Source organism: Canis aureus, chromosome 30 (genome assembly GCF_053574225.1).
Source record: "Canis aureus isolate CA01 chromosome 30, VMU_Caureus_v.1.0, whole genome shotgun sequence".
In the NCBI taxonomy this organism is placed as follows: Eukaryota; Metazoa; Chordata; class Mammalia; order Carnivora; family Canidae; genus Canis; species Canis aureus.
The window spans coordinates 36,837,479-36,857,430 of NC_135640.1; the positions used below are offsets into that span (position 1 = coordinate 36,837,479).

The window sequence follows — 19,952 nt, forward strand, 5'->3', positions numbered from 1 at the left end:
TGCCTGCCTCCACCCACCCCAGACAAATCCAGGAGGTAGCGGGAAGCAGTGAGCCCACGGGCTGTCCCAGCTTGTCACCAGGAGGGAGAGCAGGGCTGGGAGTGGGAGCGGTAACAGCCCTGCACAGGGAACCCGTGTTCTCTTCCCTGGGAATATCAACGAGGCAAAGAGGGCTACACAAGGAAAAAAGCAAATTCCTCTGCCCAGGAGATCATATCGATCCGGATGTGAGAAAACACTGTGTGCTCAGCATGGACAGGGTCCCCTCCCCAGTCCTGGGGCTATGCTCTTGAGCTGGAGCCTTTAGAATTCAGTATTCTCCACTGCTCCTACCATCTGCTCACTCACATCTTCAGTGCCTTATCTCAGGCTTCCTAAACTTAACACACACATTTGCTCATATTCTCCTCCTCTGGGTTGTCCACACCTCCTTGCCCAGTTGGGCATCTATCCCTTACCCTCTGGCCTTTCTCATGGTCATACCTCTGGGCAGGGGACCCTTTACTCTAGAGACTGAGGATGCAGAGAAAATCTTGAGACCCTGACTTTCACCCCCCACAGCCTGCCTTGGGGTGATCCAACCCCAGGGGACACATCTTCTCATTTCCCCTGTCTTCCTTGATGAGACCTGTTGTTAGCAGAGCAGTTGATGTGGGGTGGGGGAGGAGCGGGGAGTGGTGGGAGGGGGGAGGGAAGGATCATGAGCTGGTGGCAGGTGGTGGGAGGCTGGAGCAGGCTCTTAGAGCCAGGTGGCAGCATGTGGGAGGAGGGAGGAGAAGGACAGTGAGATGGGGTGGCATTTGGTGGGAGGCAGGGAGGTGAGGGAGGAAGTGTGAGGGAAGAGAGTTTAAAAATGTATTTGTTTACTTTTGTACTTTGGGCTGGAGCAAAGGCAAGTGGGGGTGGGTGTGTTTCCCATTCCCTATGGGATCTGGGTCCCTGGCTTGAACAGGTGGCTCTTCCCTTGGGTCTTCAGTGGGAGCCATGGCTCCTCCATAGCTCTGGGGTATCACCTGAGTACTCCAACGGCTGAACAAAGAAGCATGAGGAACACAGCCTGTTGCCGGAGCATGTGTGGGTCAGAGGAGGTGATGGAGATAGAGAGTTCTGGTTGGTTGTGGCCCCAGTGGATGGTGATAGCAGCCAGGCTTGGGCAGCTGGCTCCAAGTTGCCAAGCTAGGCTGGTACCATGATGATTCATGCCTCCAACATCTGCCCTGTGTGTGATTACCTTCTGGAAAAGGAGTGGGAAATGAGGGAAGACCAAAGTCCCTTTGATCCCAAACAAGAGAGGAAGCTATTCCCAGTGACATGCAAACAGCATTTGTGCCTCCTGAGATGGGGACCAGTGGAAACTAGTGCAGAAAAGTGGAGAGGATGTGGCTGCTCCAGAACTGGTCTTTCCACCACCAATGGCTTGGAAAGGCAAAGTAAGCAAGAAAAATTATTACTGAGACAGTAAAGGGAGGGGTCCTAAAAACTGATGTTTGGAAAGAAGAACACTCCTGGTAGCCTCCAGAAGAACCCGGGTCTCTGTCTCCTCCCCTCCCTACTGGAAACCCTCCTGTTTCTGCCAGTCCCAAGAGCTGTGGTATTCCCAGCTCTCCTCTTGAACACTAGTGGAAAAATCACTCCATCTTTCTGAGACTCAATGGCGTCATCAGTAAAATAGAAATACAAACGGGTTTGGTTGTCCCCAAAGCCAGGCAGCCTAGGCAGATGCTCAGTGGCCGCCAGGAGTGGTTCAAGTTGACCACCACTGCATTAAGCAAGTAGTGGTGGGAAACCATGGCGCAGCCTGACATTGGAGATGGAAGCCTCGGGACGGTCTACGATCAACCAGCAAATCCCACCACTGCTGCAGAGGAATGAGTGATTAGGTTCTGCTTCACCTTCCTCCTGCTTTTATTCAGAACAGTGATTCCCAGCCTCTCAGCAGGGGGTGACTCTGCTCCCCAGGCCAAATCAGGTAATGTCTGAAGACACTAGTTGTCACATCCTGATGCTGGTGGCATCAGGTGAGTTGAGGAAAGGGTGCTATTAGATACCCTACCATGCACAAAACTTCACAACAGAGAATTACCCAGCCCCAAGTATGAAGGGTGTCCAGGTTGAGAAACCCTGACCTCGATCTTGGTGCCAGAGAGAAGGCACAGGTGTCAGAGAAGAGTCTCAGTGACCAAATCTGCCATTCATCAGCAGGTGGGGCTCCAAGGGACCTCCGAGATCTTGGATGGAAATAAGCCCGAGAAAACAGGTCTAGTCTTGTTTCCACTGGTACCAGGACCAGTAATAACTTATGACAAATGTCAGGCCTCCTATGCTGAAATTTATTTCCTTTTGCCATTTTGAACATTGCTGTGTGTTTCCACCAGTGAAATCCTTTAAATTACAGGCTGTTCTGGGGATGGCGAGGGAGGAGCCGATGGTTGGGGAAGGCTCGCAGTGAGAGGCAGATGGAGACCACGGGAGGAAGAAGTCCCACCTTGAGGGGCAGGGAGGGTGAGGTGGGGTGACCAGGCGGGATGATGAGGAGCCCACCCCCATGCAGATGAGGCTCAGGCCACTCCACGGATAGAGGATTAGAGTCCATCACGGGCCCTTGAGCCTCGGAGCTAGGAGCTCTGCTTGACTGAACACGCCCCCTGATCTCAACGAGAGAGCAATTATCCTTGAATTTGAAAGATGCTTTCCAGTAAGGACAAGCATGTTCCTCGTTGTGGAAAAAAAAATAGCAGCTTTTCAGAGGCACACAGGCCGGGAAGCGCCGGACTGTCTTCTGCTTTGGATCAAAGGAAGCTTTTCTACCAAGTGATGGGACTGAAGGGATGTATTGCCTGGAGACCAAACGTGCAGTCTGAACTTCTGCACAGATCTACTTGCTGCTGCCCCAGTGACTGGCCCCCCTTGATGTCCACCCTTGTGCCCCCCCCCCCCCCAGTGTGCTACAGGTCATCCAGGAGAGAATACATTAGTCCGAGTTACTAGTCGAGGAGACAACACCAGCCTGGCGAGTGTGAGCAGGAGTGTGAGTTGGTTTAGGGGTACGATCTCGCTCTCAGGCCTAAGGGAGAACCAGAGAACTGACCTCTAGGCTGGGCTTCCAGAACCGATGCCCAGAAGCACGTGGCCGAGCTGCTTTCAGAGGCAAGGGCCACCTCTGTCAGGCTGGCCTGCCCCCGGCCTGGAGCTCCTGAGCATCCGCGCACCTGTAGGAGGGGCTCAGGCTGGCGTCCCATCCACACGGGAGGCCGGGCGATGCAAGCAAGGGAGGTGGGGAACCAGGGAAGGAGAGTCAGAGGGGGGCATGCTAGGTGGGCACCATGTCACATGCCCCCTGTCAAGGAGGAAGGCAGAGGAGAGGAGGGGAAAGGGCAATGCAGCCAGGCCAGGTCAAAGGCACACAGCCCGCAAGAGCTGATGGAGGCAGAGCCCTGGGGGCTTCCCACCCACCTGAAGCTTCCCTAGTGGACGGACCCCTTGCCCTTGGAGGACAGCAGCCCTGCCCGCCTAACCGGCTTCACCACAGAGCTCATTTAGAGAATGGAGGACGGAAGTGTGATACAGACCGTGTCACGGCAGGGCTGAGAGAGCAGTCCGGAGCCATGAGCTGGGCTTGAAGGTGGTCACTTGTGAGATGATGCTGTGCCTTCCCATGTGAGTGTGAGCTTGGGGGACAGGTCTCAATATTCAAAGCATCTGAGTTTTTTTTTTTTTTTTTTTTTTTGCATCTGAGTTTTATTGGAAAGGAGAAGGCATGTTTTACAAAGCACGCTCTAGTGAGCCCGGTGGAGCTTTAGTCTCCGAGGACAGCGTGTTATTTAGTGCCCTAGTGACTTCATACGAAGCATAGCTCTGCCCTGCCTGAAGGGTCCTCCTTGACCCCTGACTCCCAGTCTAGCTGCTGGGTCTGGACCAGCCATGAACGGAGGCCAGAGTCTGTGTGCCATGTGTGCTTGGACCTGCAACTCTGGTCCTTTCCCACTGGGGAGGGGGCTGCAGAAGTGTGGTAGGTTGTGCTAAAATCCTACACCCTGCCCAAGAGGGCCTGGCCTAGGGCATTGGCAACTGCACGTCTGAGAGGGTGAGTGGGCACTTCCCCACAGGCTAAGCACCTTACAGCATCCCAGCAAGCAGGGCAGGCCCCATGGGCTGAACCCAAAAGGGGGTTATGCTTCCATTCTCCTTCTCATTGGAACCTTGGGACTGAGGGACAGAGACTCTCAAGAATTCTGATACCTGCTTTTCAGAATTCTCTTAGTCTTGGTCTCTTCCATCTGCATTTCCTTTTCTGAGGTATTTCTTCAAGATATTTCTGTTTCTCTTCTAGGCCTCAGGAGGAATCTCTGGCAGCTATCACATCTCCTATGTCTCTCCAAGATGCCACCTCCTTCCATTCCCCTGACCTAGGGGTGATGCTGATCCCCTGCCACTGCTCAGAAGCGACTTCTCTCTCTGTGTCTCAGTCTGGTTTCTCAGCATTTCCAGAATACAGTTCATTCAACCTCTCTGTCTTTGGTTAGAGCTGGCCTTCCACCTCCTTCCAAGCACCACTTCCATCTTGGAAGTTAGGTATGGTGTTGGCTTGTGGCTAATGCAATGAGAGCAGAGGTGACGTGTCACTTCTGAGTGGAATTATAAGATACAGTGTTGATATGTCACGTTCTTCTCCTCTCATGGCAGTGAACATGAAAACTCAGGTGGAGATGGAACCTCCGGGTGATACGGAAGTGCCCAGTGCACGGCCGACCAGTGTGGACACGTGGCGTGAAGGAGAAATTGATATGGATGTGCGCACATATGGGTGTGTGTACATGTGTGCATGGGCGTGTGTGTTCAGTGGCAGAAATGTTTTATTGTAAGCATAGTGTGACCTGGCCTCCCCTGATACTTTCATGGCTGCCCTATTTGTACCCCTGAGAGCAGGAGACACTTTTCCTGCAGGCATGCTGACCCCGTGCCAAAGAGGACCCCAACCACAGAAGCCTCTGTCTTACCGTGGTGCACTTCCTCAACTCAGTACCGTCAACTTTGTACCCATTGCATCAATGCCTCAAATCACTCCTCCTGCTGGCATTTTCAGTGCCAGGGACTTCTGGAAGCTTCCACCAGTTCCCTCTCCAAAGTTCAAAGCCTGGGCCGCATCCCCACATCCCTCCTTCTCTTCTTCAGCACATGGCACATCCGATCACGGCCTCTTTCGCACATTCGTGGTCTGGCCTCGTCCGCCGCACCAGCTCCCGGCTGCCTCTGTCTGCCTCTGCCCAGACCAGAAGTGCTTGCCACGAGGCCTTTGGCAATCGTTCTAAAAGGCGAGATCTGCTTAAAAATCTTAAGTGCTGCCCCTCCCCCGTAGGAGAAAGCCAAGCTGTGCACTAGTTCACGATGTGACTCTGGCCCACGTGCCCGGCCATCTGCTACCTCGCTGGCCTGGCTCTGGGCTCAGGCCACATGGACACTTTGCTCTTGCCCTGCACTGGCCACATCCCCATACCTCTGTCCTTCTGTGCTGGGTCCTGGCACTCACGTTCCCACTGGCTGCCTGGTGGCACCTGCACACCCTCCGGGTGCCTTTATGATGCACGCACACGTTGGAAGGCTGTGGAAGGAGAGCCGTGCTGGGCATCTGCCTCCAAGCTGCAGCGCTTACCCGGCAGCCTCTGCCAGGGTGTGCTGTTCTGCACGCAGCTATGAGTCTCTTGCCTCCCCCAAAACGCTGCACACGGTGCAGGCAGGGTCCTTGTTTTCTGGTCTTTTCCACGCCTTCACACAATTGCCAGGGTTATGATAACATCTCCATAAGGAGGGACTAAGTGATTAAAAAAACACTGCATTTGAATGGAGCTAATTTAATGAGGAGTGATTGTAGCTGGTTCTCACTCTTCATTTCTTTTGATACTAAACAATTTCAAATCTGGCCTAAATTTGAGCTGTTTCTTTCATCATAGGAGGAATTCCCTCTGCCTTAATGCAGACAGCCAAGACCTTTAAGCCCCTACAAAACACGCCCCTGGCTCTGGTTATGGGCAGTGGGAGGAACCACAGCCCACTTGTCTCTGCCCGGCCCTGGGAAGGGACCGCCCTGGAGCTACTCAGGGCACAGCTGGCAGTTGGCTGGGTACCCGAGAATGACAATGAGCAGCTCTTCTCTTTGCTATGCAGGTGTGTGATGGCTGTGACAACCACAGAGACAACGGGGTGGGGAGGGCGGGTGCTCTTGGGGAAGACTGGAAGGGATCCTGTGGCTGGCAGAGCAAATGCATAGGGCATGTGTGCCCGAGAGAGGCTGGGCAGGTGGCAACAGAGAGCCGAGGAAGTCAGCCCATGCCAGCATTTGGAGTGAGCCACAGCCGGCCTCGGGCACTATTTGCCACTGCAGTGATGACGTGCTGCTGCTTCCAGGAAGGAAAGGGGAGTGGGATGCCACCAGAGTGCCGGATGGGGGACCCTGGGAAGGCGCCCTGCAACCTGCAGAAGGTGTCAGGGCCAATGTCCCCTATCTGTTCCATCCTTACAACCCCATCACCATGCACAAGACAGATATTTAGTTCTAATCCACATTATTCGTGGGCCCAGGTGCTGAGACTCCCCACGCTGTATTTGACAAGTTCCCTGCAGCTCGAGGTGTGGAGATGGTACATCAGCATGCATTGACCGTGAAGTGAATTATCTACAGAAATCTATGGAATCAAAGCCTCATAAAGACCGTGATTCCAGAGCCCCCAAGCCATTTGCATGTCTTTGGACATCTCCAATCTGTCACTGTCTGACTTAGATCCCAGTGGCCAGGACAGACCCTGCCCTCCCCAATGTCTCCTCGAATGACAGCACCATGTAGGATGTGGTTTTCTTGTTTGGGTCACCATATGCCGATTTATGGACAAGGTTGGCAATCTCCACCGGTTAGTCTCTCAGCTTGATTTCAGTTAGTGGCTGGGGTAGTAAAGTGCTAGTAACCAAGGGTAAGCTCAGGGTAATTTCTTCCAATGTGGGTTTTGTTTGAGCCATTTGGAACTGGGCTTCCGGTTGTGTAAGTAGGAATATATCCATTTCCAAGATGCAGACAGAGATTAAAATGTCAATGGGCAGTGGTAAAAAATCAATAGCCTTTGAAAGATTGAAAGTCCACCACTGGTTGTTGCAAGTGTGGAATTCACTAATTTTAGACTCTCTTGAGCTGCTCTCTGTTAATACCTCTTCTTTCTGCCTACTTACCATCTTGTGACTTTGTGTCTTTCCTCCTTAACAGCAACTTCTCTGGGTCTTTTCACACATATATTTTTTTCCTTATATGTTTTTCTCATGTGTACCTTTACTGTTTACCTCTTCCTTCACATCTGGTTTTCTTCCTTTTTGTTTTTTTCTTCCTTTCTATACCCCTTCCTCATTTCCATGATGTGGCATAAAAATATTTTGAGGGGTTATCTTGCTTCGATTGAATAAAGTTTCTTTTCATCACACTTTTAAAAACCTGCTAACATTTTTGTGTCTTCTGCTTGCCCTTTTAAAACACTGGGAGACTAACAGATCTTTTTTGAGGTGGTGATAAATGGCACTCTGAAAAAAATACTCCCTATCCCTGGTCTAGAAGATGAAGAAGATACCCCATCTCCATTACGGTTCTTGCATACTTGCATATCTACTGATCCCATTTGGACCCTTATGGTGATAGGAGAAGAATCACCATCTGATTCTGGTTAAACACAGATATGTTCTAGTAACCAGATGGCTTTTGCTTGGCAGTTTAACAAGCAAAGTGTTTACTGACTCTGGAAAACCATTCAGTGCATTGTGTCCTGGGCATTTGTGGTTCTGTTTATGTCCCTTTTACCCAGTGGCCATGGATTTGATGTTCCCATCAAACTTATTGTGTAGTAATTGTATGCTAATTCTTTGCTTAGCTTACTGATAGAATCTCCCTACATAATTATGTATTTATGTCCTTATAGATTTCCTATGTAGAATCAATGTATAATCGTTTGTAATATTATTCAGGAGTTTAGTTTTGATGAAATGTTTATTGGTGGTATTGCATGATTAACTTTCATAGCAAGTGCCTACAAGAATTATGTATTTTTTATATTAGTGTTTCTTTATCATTGTCAGGATCGGTAAATGGGAATGTTGGATATGATTCCGAGATCTGTTTTCGCTCTTTAAATTTCCTTGTGCATTGAACATACTTATGTAAACTTTTCATAAAGACAAAGTAAATTAGAAGAATGGCTGCACCCTTTCATATACCCAGGGGTTTGGAATTCCATTTTGACAGAATTCTCCTAAGTCAATAGATTCATAGGTCAAAGTCATTAAAATTATTGTAGGGCTAAACCTGAAACGAAAACCCAACAAATCAGTAGTCCAGTGTGTGTGGGGTGTCCTTATTTAAATACCCCGGATCCCATAGAACTAGAAAAATTAAAACAACTTTATCAGAAATATTGAGCATGCCAAAAATATTGACTTTTATACTGCCCTTGCTGTTTTACAATTCAGTTAGAAGAGTTTAAAAAAATTCACTGAATTCGAATATCAATTTCTAACATGGACCTCGTAAAAACTGCTAGCATCCCATCTCACATGCAACACCATCCAGTTGAATTTGCCCCCACACTCAAGACTATTCATTGGCCATGATGCTGGGCTCTGGGTCATCAATCCTTCTAGCATTCAGAGAATATCTGTGGGTCTTTTGTTCTGGTGACTTTGGATTTAGAGATTTGAACTAGATCTGTGAATGTGCTGTGGATTATGAATAAGTGGGTGTTGTCCATGGGCCCATTGCATATTTTGACAACACAGGTTTGTCAGTTTTGTGATGGTACTGGTCCCCTCACTATTTCCCTCTAGGTCTGAGAACAGCGTGCATTCCATGACTTAAGATCCTTTCCCTTAAAAAAAAAGATCCTTTCCCTTACAGAGAACCAGTTTGGGGGTCTTCAAACCAAGTGGCAAATGCTTTGAAATGTTTCAGTTTCAGGGTGGGGAAGATACAGAAATGAGTGGAAGCGAGGCTTGTAAGTGCTATGGGGCGGTTGCGCAGTCCCCTGAAGTCACCATTTACATGATGAAATTAATGCTCAAGATAAATGAAACTATGCAGGAGTTTTGGGTCAGGGATTAAAAAAATGCAATGCAAAGATCTTCTTAACATTTTCTTTCTTGGGGGAGGGCAGACCTTTGGGGAACGTGGGATTCATCGACTATGCTACAAAACACTTCTATTTTAATAGTCTCATGATTTGAGGGATAGCAAGAGGAGGAAGCAAGGGCCCAGTTAAATGTGGGCAAGATTAGTGGTTAATTATGCAGGTCAAACTTAATAAGGTGTTCATGGCCTGGATGATAACAGAGAAGTATCCACAAATTTCCCTTGTAACTTTAGATATGAGTTCTATCACCAGGAAAATGTATATTTCCAAAGGGAGGAAGGAAAAAGCCTGCATTGTCTATTTCATATCCGTATGGTCTTTAGTATTCAAACTTCAATGTATAAAACTACATTTCTCATTTTGCAGGAGGATTTATTATAATTAATTCTTCTTTCCTCTTAAAAATGCTTTGTATATCCTATTTATTTAACTTAAGAGCTTAGAGCATTATACCACTGATCTATTCCAAACCTGAATCATTACCAGCTACTTCCACATCAAACACTCCATTTTTAAATTGTCGTATCTTAAAATATTCAAGTACACCTCAAAGATTGAACAATGACAAGCCATTCTTTCTTCTCTTTGGATTATCCAGCCTTTGGAATATCTGCCCATAAAACTTGAGCCGACTTTGACTAAACCTCCTAAAAGTCAGATTGGAATTACTCTGGGTCCCAATCCTCAACACAGACCTACAAATAAAACCCCATACTTTGAGTAAAAATTTCAGCACAGAGTTCAATCCCACCCAAGACAAATTTCAAGTAATGCATATTGTAACATCAACACAACACACGTGAACTAGACCTTGGTGATCACAAGGATGGATGAGAGAGGCAGATAATCACGAAGAAAGGGGGATTTTGCATGATTTTGTGGTTTTCCACTTAAAACCAAAAATACAGAATAAATTTTGAGTTAAAAAAAAAGGAATAAATTCCAAGTTACTCACTCATGGATTCCGTCAACCTGGCCATCGCTGCACTTTCTTCTTTATGCGTTTTCTGGAGATGAGAAGAAAAGACATTTATGTATAAGACACACCTGAGATGGGAATTAACACAGTGGGTCTGATGTAGCTCTATTTCTTCCTTTTTCCTACATTAGAATCTGGTCACCAGTGATGAACTGATTTTAAAAATCTCATATTACGGCTACATGATCAGTCACTGAAAAGAGATTTTTAGGGCATTAAAAAAAAAACTTGCCATTGCTCTTGGAAGGGAGTTTCTGTCACACTGATCTTGGATATATATAATTGGTGACGCACGACCAATTTTCAAAACCTCTCTGACACTGGGTTTTTGACATCCATATGCCAATCTTTGCTTTCTATTTTCTCCTGTTGAAGCTTTTTTGATATTTTTGGAGCTGGTATTTTTGTCGTCATTTGATTTCTTTTTTTTCTAAAAGCTAAGTCGATTTTATACATTTTCCTTTGTCTTACTTTCTGGAATTCCTGGGGTCTTTTGAAAGTTATCACTTTTGATGGGTTTACAACCTTATCTATTTTGGGCAGAAAACATTTTGTTTCAACTGGGATATAGGTTATTACCCACTGAGTTTGAGAGCCAGAGTGATACCTACATAAATTGGATCTGTCCTAATTAAAAAATTACTTTGGGGCTATTAAAAATAATGGTCATCTCTACTGAAAAGTTCTCTTCAGTTTCTTCATATTTCTTCAATTTCCTCGGGTTCTTAACATGTACAGTAACTGAAACGTTGGCCACTATTATTTTACTGTTTTGCATCCTTTTTCTTTTTCTGATTATGAAACTAATACATGCTTGTTATTTAAAAGCTCCAAAAGTACTGAAAAATTATAAATCAGAAAATATAGTTCTCCCCCAAGGCCCCCCAGAGGAAACCAGTTAGATTTTGGTGAATGCCTATTCATTCCCATTTTTGTACCTGTGAATACATACATATATGGAAGTATAATTCCTTTTTTAGAAATATAAATATCAAAAAAAGAAATATAAATATCTATACTATATGTGCAATGTTATGAGCTATTTTCTTCACTTAACATTGTATCACACATCTTTCTATGTCAATAAAGGTAGACTACACCATCATTTTTAAATGACTGCATAGCATTCATCATGGGTGAATACACCATAATTTCTTCAGCCAGATTCCATTTAATTCACTTACAATTTTCCACTATTTTATAAAATCTTTGATAAGCACCCTTGAACTCATCATATGTTGGTGCACTTGACCTGAGGACAAATCTTCGGGTTAAGATTGATCTCAAAGTGTGAATATTAAGAATTTTTGACACATATTACTCAATTGTCCCTCCCAAAGTTTGGATCTGACAGTGTATAAAAGTGTTCATTTCCTTACATTCTTGCCAACTTGCCAGTGGCATAATTATTCCACCCTCATTCTTGGCCAAACTGATAGGCAAGAAATAGTTTCTTGTTATCTTATACTGTCATTATTCCTTCTCTGACCTTTTGTTTATGAACAACCATAGCATTCCTTCACATGTCATCAGCACGTCATTGACTTGGTCTCCTGTGGTCGTGCTCCAGCTCTTCTGTCATCAATATTTCAGTTCTTAGAAGCCAAAGGTGGCATTTGTTTTTCCCCATGGCCATGGTATCGTGTGAGCAAGTCACAGCTGCTTGGCTAGCACTTGAGTTAATGTGTCACGGCTTGGGTGTTGGAGCACAGCTAACAAAATGATTATTCATCCTTCTGGTGTCACTATTCTCAAACTGGAAGAGTTTGCTTTGTGTCAACAACAACTTTTTATATTATAAGTACACTGGATTTTTATAGGCCCTGTATTCATAGCAATGAAATTAGTGTGCCACTTCTTACTTTGATAATTGCCCTTGCCAACAGAAGGACCTAAGGAACCACGATCTACCATCCTACACGCAATGGCATCTAACCCATCATATTTAGCCTGCCATATGGTTTCTATTGAGATGGCTATGGAGAGGCTAAGAGGGCCATGTAGCAGAGAACTAAGATAGGCAAAGAGAAACTCGTCACGACAACACAGTTTTACAGGAATGGGCACAGAGACTGCTTCAAAATGAGCCCATTCTAGTGGTTCCTGACAATTTGTGCATAGAAGCGACTCTATGATGACAACTCAGTGACATTTTTCCTTGACCTGTAGGAACCTTGTCCTGTCTCTGCTTGCCCTGTGTTGACTCTCCACTTCACCACTTAACCTAACTCTACTGCTGTTTTGGCCCTTCTGGCTATGTGGACTCTACTTGTATTCTGGTATATGACCTGCTTCTCCTTCATCCTCTGGCTCTGTGCTTATAGGTGCTCACCCTGGGTCACTGATTGCTTCAGCTTGGCCCTCCTATGATGGCCCCAGTGGTGAAGGTCCCCACAGCACAGGTATCCAGATTCCAGGCGTTATATCCTAATGAGGCCTTGTCAGTTTTGTCCATCTTCCTGTGTGTGTCACCACTTCACTCTTATGACCCAAGGACCCTGCCACCTTTTGTACCCTAGCCCGGCTGGTGGGTGGACCTTGCAACTATTTTTATTCAGATGTGTTGGATATCCTAGTCCTGGAGAAATCAAATACTGCCTGTATCAGCATTTTTCTCTTCCCTGTAGTTAAATGGGAACTTCTGGCACCAATGGGGGAGGGGTCCTTAAAAACGCTAAATTTAGCTCTCTCAATTTGACTCATCTATATCATAACTTATGGTAGAAATCACGGCATCTGTTTCTGTGTAAGTAGTTCAGTCATTCTATGGGATGTCTTTAAACTCCTTCTGTCCTTCCCTCATTATCAGAGAGCTGAGGGTTGCAACCACAAGGCACGTATACCCAATAAGGGATTGACATGCCACTCTTGATCCTGGGCAAATCCTCTTCCTTTTCTAAAGCTAAAATTTTTCCTCCAAAGTAAATTTTGCTGTTATCAGATTTACAGTACTGGAGAGAGGTTTAGAATTACTACATATTAAACCTGGAAGAGATTCTTTCAGAGATTGTCAAGTCCGACCCTATGGTGATCCAGTCAAGGAAATTGAAACCCCTGCCCAGAGGAATTTCCACCATGGTGGGCTCTTCCCCCTGTCAACCTCCACTCCCCTGAAAATCTTCAAGACCACCACCCACGGGTATATCAACACAAGATTCCTCACATAGCAATCCTGTCATGTCGGGCCTTCTCAGATTTGCCTCCTCTGTATTCCCCAACAATATCCCTGATTTCTACAAATGGCTGATGACCTCCTAACTTATATATCCAGCTCTGACCTCTCCATTGAACTTCTGTTGTGTACTGGGGCCCCACCCAGATGTTCATTGGATGCTCCAAACCAACAGGCTCAAAGCTACTGTGTCCCTCACAGACTTCCACCACCTTCATACCCAGGCTTCTTTCTTCATTCTCTGTCTTCAGTTTATAGGATCACCACCCACATCATACCTATGCCAGAAGTCTAAGAACATGCCTCCCTCTCTTTCTTTCCCACCCCCAATATTTCACATATCTTAAATCTTACTCCCTTATCTGGTGTCTCTAAAGGGACTGTTAATGTTGCTTCCACCTGCCTCTGGTCACATCTGCAACACTGAGGGTTTATTCTGAAATAGCCCCGGGGATCTACCTAAAAAGTAGACTTGACCCAGGCACCTCCAGGTTCCTGGAGGAACCTGAATCTTTCAGTTCCAGTCTAGCAAGTAAGTATGCAATCCTTGTCTTTTAGGTGGGGCCACATGGCTGGATGGTTCCATCTTCCACACTTACAGTCTAGTTATAGCTACCTTCCTTCTGTGGCAATCATTGTTCCCTCTGCCTGGACACTCTAATTTCCATTTCCTCCTTGTGCTCCCAAATTTATCTCTAAGAACTCCACTGGATATAAGGCAACATATGCAGTTTTACCCTACTCTTCTGACTATGTCTCCCAAGTTTTACATCTACACATGTTCATGCTCAAATGCATCCTTATGTCACATCACATCATTTGTTATAGGGGTAGGAGATTCCAAGACCTTTGAAAAAGTCAAGTCCTGACTCCCAATAGCCTCATTTGGGGGCTCCCACTCATGCCACCATCACAGCTGGGAGGTAGGGTGGCACATGGTAGACCAGAAGTCTCTGCTACTGAAAAGCTGTGGTCCTAAGCAAGTCATCTTACTTTTGTGGTTAGTTTTCTGGACTTTCTCTTTCTGACATGGTTTGCTTTATGCTAAGGTGCCCCCAGGATTAGTTAGTTATGTGAAGAGGATATCTGTAAATGCTTATGTGTATTGGTGATATATTAAGATGGGAAAAAAACCAAGATGTGTTGACTTCAAGAATTTTCCTTAAGAAATATCTTTCCTCTGGGAGGCAAAGAGTTTTGATATTTGAGATAATCATTATTATGTAAAATGTAAAAGAAAACCAGGAATATGGGAACCTTACTATTCTGAAGCAAAGAGCTTACTTGGTCCTGAAAACTTATTGTTCTTATTTACTGTGTATGTCCTGCTTACATGTTCTTACTACTCTGAGACAGAGCAAGAAAGTGAGAAGTACAGGCACTTAAGTGAGAGGACAGGGAGTCCAGGAAGAGCCTAGGTCTAGAAAGGTGCTTGCTTGGCTTTGACGTTTCTTAGCCAGTTACTGTGACCCTCTGGGAGCTCCAGTTTGCTCATTTGTAAAGTGGGATATGTACTGTCTGTGTGTTTCCTCATTCACAGGCCTGGTGTGAGGAACAAGTGAGGAAATGTATGTTAGTACTCTCAAGGGTTATGTCCCTGTGTGTGACTGTGTGTGTGTAATCAGTATTACCTTTGGCTACCATGTGAGGACTGAGGCTTGTAGCCTGTTCTTACTATTTGAGGTTGAATAGTGAGTTCTGGCATGTGTACCAAAAATAACAGAGCAATTTTCCCTAAAGCTAAGAAGTCTCAAGGCTCTCTGCACCCCAGGGATGACTCATCAGGTCAGCGGCTCATGGCCATGCACCTCATGTCCCTATTGCCAGAATCCTCCACCACAATACAAGGTTCTTCTTAGAAGAGCTGAAATCTTTTGCTCTAGGAGTCACTCCACTGACAATTGTGTGGTCATATATTTAATGGAACAACAGAAACATTTAAAGTTTTCAGGAATAATGATGACATGTTTGAGCAAAACATATCCACAGACACTTGAAGAAATTCTATGAGTCTTGTTAAAATCATACCAAACTTCTTCTCAGATAGAATATAGACCCTCAGGGACAGTGGGTATTTCATTTTCTTATTGTTCGACCGTGTTCTTTCTACACCTGGGAATGTAAATAAAAGCTCAACAGTTTGCTTGGTGTGTGTGTGTGTGTGTGTGTGTGTGTGTGTGTGAGAGAGAGAGAGAGAGAGATATTTATACCCACACTTCTGTTTCAGCTAAGAAGTGTGTAGCTTTCTATTGGGACCATGCCAGAGATATACTTCTCTCTGTCTGAAATGACAGAGAGGTTTTTAATGAGGGCAATTATAACAGTCTGTAGCTCAAAGCTAAAAAGTGTGTGTGTGTTTATAGGGATGTGGTGAGAGGGAGAGAGAGAGAGTCATGAATGCAAAGCTTTTGGAGAAGGTGGAGCTCTTCTTCCAATGCCAGGGGCTCCCTCACACAGAGGGCGGGGGCTGGCAGGGCTGAGTGAGGTCTGCATGTTCAGTGGCACTACTGCATTGCTTTCTGTTACCCAGGGCTTTTATGGACAAGAGGAAAACTCATCATAGTTGATATATTTCATACCAGTCGTATTTACATCTAGGATATTTTTATCTCTCTAAAATATGTCCTTATATTCGTCAGAAAACTGTGATTTTTTTCAAGTTACAACTGTTTATAGGAACATTTATATCAAGTGGGAAATGATAATGCTATTTTATGAACTTGTATCCTCAACTGGACCTCACCTCCCAGTTAAAGCTGAGGCCCTCCAATCTCCCGCCTTGTTCTTAGGGTTCTCTACAAACATGCCAGCTGTGATCTCCAGCCTCAACGTTCCTCCTCCTCTTTCCTGACATGATGCCATTGCAGGTCACCCAAGGACTGATTTAAAAGGAAAATGCTACATTCTCAAATAGTCAATCAGATAAATGTTTTTATAAATGGTACCATATATATTGTCTTGAGTTGTTGCTGAAAAATAAAGGGCAGAGGATTTAAGAACCACACATTAACTTTTTGTCAATGCAAGTATGTTTTGGGCAATAAAAATAGTAATCCCTAACATTTATTTCCCATTCAATGCACCATGATTAAGTGCATTTTTGAATTATCTATCTCATTTAATTCTCACAGAGGCCCTATGACATAGGTACCGTCATCCTAATTTGCTAATGGAGTAATTGAGGCACAGAGTGATTGAGCAAATTGCCCCAGGCTACACAGCTCAGCGAGGAGAAGATTTGGGTTTCAAGCCCAAGAAGTCTTCCTTTAGCACCTGTGTTTTTCACCAAGGAGACACTTGCAATCCTAAGAAAGTAATGATGGGCTGGAAACAAAAGCTGCTAGAGCAGAAGGCAGTGGTAAGGACCCCGGTCCAAGATAGTTTGTAGACTCACCTATTGCTTAAATACTCATTGATTTACACAAGGTGGGAACTAAATATAACAGGAGGGAGAACAGAAGGGAGAACCTTCAGGTAAGGAAGGCTCTATACCTGCCTTCAGAGAGTTTTCAGTTTAGTCAGGGAGATAAGATGTGCACATACATAGCTCTAATACCTGGTACTGAGGGGTATCTATTAAGAGAGTTCTACAGAATATCAAAGGGAAGAGGGTGGAGGAAGACAAGGGAGGGGGAGGGGGAGAGAACAGGGAGGGGAGAGAAGGAGAGAGAGAACAGAGAAAGACAGAAGAGAATGAAGTTCTAATTCAAGAACCGGAGCAGGCTTACAGAGGAAGAGCTTCAACGTGTCCAGAAAGAAGTTAGAATAATGAAAGAAGGGGAAAAGCAAGGCAGGGTATTTTAGGTGGAGAAACAGTATGGGTAAAGGTGGGGAAACTTGGTGCCTGAGGGATGGCAGGTAAGAGGTGGACTGCAGCAAAGTATGAGAGACGTGCAGTAGGGCGCCTGGGTGGCTCATTTGGTTCAATGTCTGCCTTCAGCTCAGCTCAGGTCATGATTCTGGGGTCCTGGAATCGAGCCCCACATCAGGTTCCCTGCTCAGTGGGAGTCTGATTCTCCCTCTCCCTCTGCCCCTCCCCCTGCTTGTGTTCTCTCTCTCTCTCTCTCTCTCTCTCTCATGAATAAAATCTTTAAAAACATGAGAAGTGCAGTAGGGGCTGACTTTGAAAATTAAGGTGTACACTGTGGAGGCCATGGTGTCAGGTGCCATGGTGCCAGGCTGAGTCGCTCAGGAGGGAGCCTGTGATTGGGGCTGGGGTAGTGTTTGAAGCTGTAGGAGGAAGATGAGAACCAAGGTCTGAACCTGCATGAGCACCCTGGAGAAATAGCACATACTCTCTCCTGAAAGTCAAGGCACAAAGGGGTTTGAAGAATTAAGAACTCACCCATCAGAATGTGATACAATTTCAGGTAGAAAGTTAGTGTTTATTCTGACTTATTTAGTGGAAGACTCCTATAGTAACCTAAAATTTTCACGGTATGGGGTAAAAAATCTGGAGGGTACTGTTTGAAAGAGGGCCATGCAGGATGCCCCTGGTGATACAGCCTTCTTTGCAAAAGGTGGGGAGCCCCTGCCTCACCCAGATACCCTTTCTAAGGCCTGTATAGGCCACCCTGCCAGGCTCCTTACAATGATATCACTGGCCATGTTGATCAGACTAGAGAGGGTCCTAATGCACTGAGATATTAGGATGTCTTACAAAAATGAATTAAATCAAATTCAAGGTTGTGCTTGTACTAAGTCACTTCGATTCATTTGTGGTTCAGGATGAGCTCTTAGGTAGAAAGAAGGGGTTTGGAGCACCAACCTTGATGCCTTCTTGGCAGTATGTTCAGCATGTGAACTTCTTATGCCAAGAGGAATGGGTTGAGTGGCTAACAGTTGGAACCTGTTAGCTGGACTGTATGGCTGTAGAACTCCCCCAACACTACATCTGTATGTGTCCTCTGCTTGAAATTCTGTGGGCTAACCTCTAGACTCCCAGAACCAACATCCCAGTAACATTTCATGAATGCCCAGTGTGGCTGGTTTCTTTGAATAGGATGAGTGACTCATTTCTCCTTTCCTAGAGCTCCTGGAAATATCATAAAATGTAGGACAAGCATTATCACCAAAGTCATATCAAGAAGTTTCTTATAAAGAAGATACTGAGCCAGGTTGCAGGCACAGAGGATTTCTAGACAGCTGAAGTAGGGAGAGCCTGTTCATGCTGCTGGTAGCCCTAGGTAGGCACTCCTGCTCCCAAGACGCATGTACACTGGTTTTGGCCTTGCCTCCCCAGGACTTAATGGCAAAGTGCTGAACTAGGAAGCAGCAAGGACTCCTGTTCATCTCGTGTCCCTGAATCTGTTCCTTCCCTTGTGGATCTGCATCTCTCTGGGGGTTTGTTTGGCCTCCAGGGCTATTTTGCAGGAATCCTACACCTCACAGTGACCAATGCCTCTCTCACTTACCTTCACCTGAGGGACAAACTTTGCTAAACCCTCTCTATTCACTGGAAAGGGAGCAGGTCCATATTGTTTCCTTTCTTTTCCCTTGACTCTTTTGGTTTGCCCACAATCCAAGCTCTGGACATGCTGAGTCTCTAATAGCTGCTCTGCACTCCCAGCTCTGTCTCATTCCATAGTAAGTCTCATTCCAGGTCCTGTCTAATTCCAGGACCTTTGCTTCAAGACCTGGCTTCCACCTACCTTTCCAGGCCAATTTCCCACCTCTGTTCGCTTCTCAACTATGCCCCTTTAGGTACCAGAACACATTTCATCCCTCTTCCTGCTTTCTCTGCCTGCACAATTAACTCCTACTTGTCTTTGAGGACTCAGTTCAGATTTTTTTTGACATTTCCTTGATATTGTCTCTGGCTATCCCTTGCCTAGTGACCACTCTCTGCATTCCAGCATATGTGCATACTTCTGTCATAAGATTTCTCATTTCTGGAGCCATGACTCTCAAAATATAGCATGTCAGAGGCAACAGTCCTGACTTCAGGAACAGCAAGAAACTGAAAAAGGATTAATCCCTTTCTTTCCAAAGAAGAAAAACCAAAACCCCCAAAGAAAACTAACATATGAATACCATGACTAGAGTTTCCATGATTTGTCATGAGCTTCTGGACATGGATTGCTGACTGATCATTTGTAAAGAGCATTCCAGAAGGATTTCTGCTCCGGAAAGTGGTGCAATGAGAGGACCTAAAGAGTCCTCCTAAAACTGTTTCAGAGATGTGGTAATTATTCAAAGATAAAAAAAAATCTCTGATTCCTTCTATTTTTGTATAGCGTTGTTTCTTTTACTGATCAGACAGGTGTGGAAGGGGTTGTGATAGAGGTGAGGTAGAAGTATGATCAGGCTAGGCCAGTGAAATACTAGTAACTGGTTAGCTACTTTGACATATAAAGGATATTTAGAAAATAATCACCCTACTCAGCAGGTTGACTCTGTTTTAAGGAGGCATTGAAGTCAAATGGTGGGACTGACACAGTCAGTAGAATGCCTTATGTTTGTCTATAGTTACCACTGGCAGGAATGAATCAACTTCCCCTCAAACTTGAGATGCTATGATAATGCAGAGATTTTGGGACAGTTACAATCATATCTTTTGTCAGGAGATTAATTCAATCGTGTAATTTAAGGCTAAGCTGCCTAATATTGATTAAAACCCACGTGGAGATCCCCCAATCATATGGGTGAA

At 45.4% G+C, this 19,952-nt stretch overlaps 1 protein-coding gene across 1 annotated transcript in view; it reads right to left on the bottom strand.

The window, feature by feature from the left end:
* Positions 1 to 19,952, bottom strand: part of KCNJ6 (potassium inwardly rectifying channel subfamily J member 6) — a 270,925-nt gene that overhangs the window by 183,961 nt on the left and 67,012 nt on the right. The window contains exon 2 of the mRNA XM_077879194.1: positions 10,108 to 10,159. Within this exon, the coding sequence (XP_077735320.1) occupies positions 10,108 to 10,132 (25 nt within the window). The 5' untranslated portion in view covers positions 10,133 to 10,159. The remainder of the gene's footprint in view (positions 1 to 10,107; positions 10,160 to 19,952) is intronic.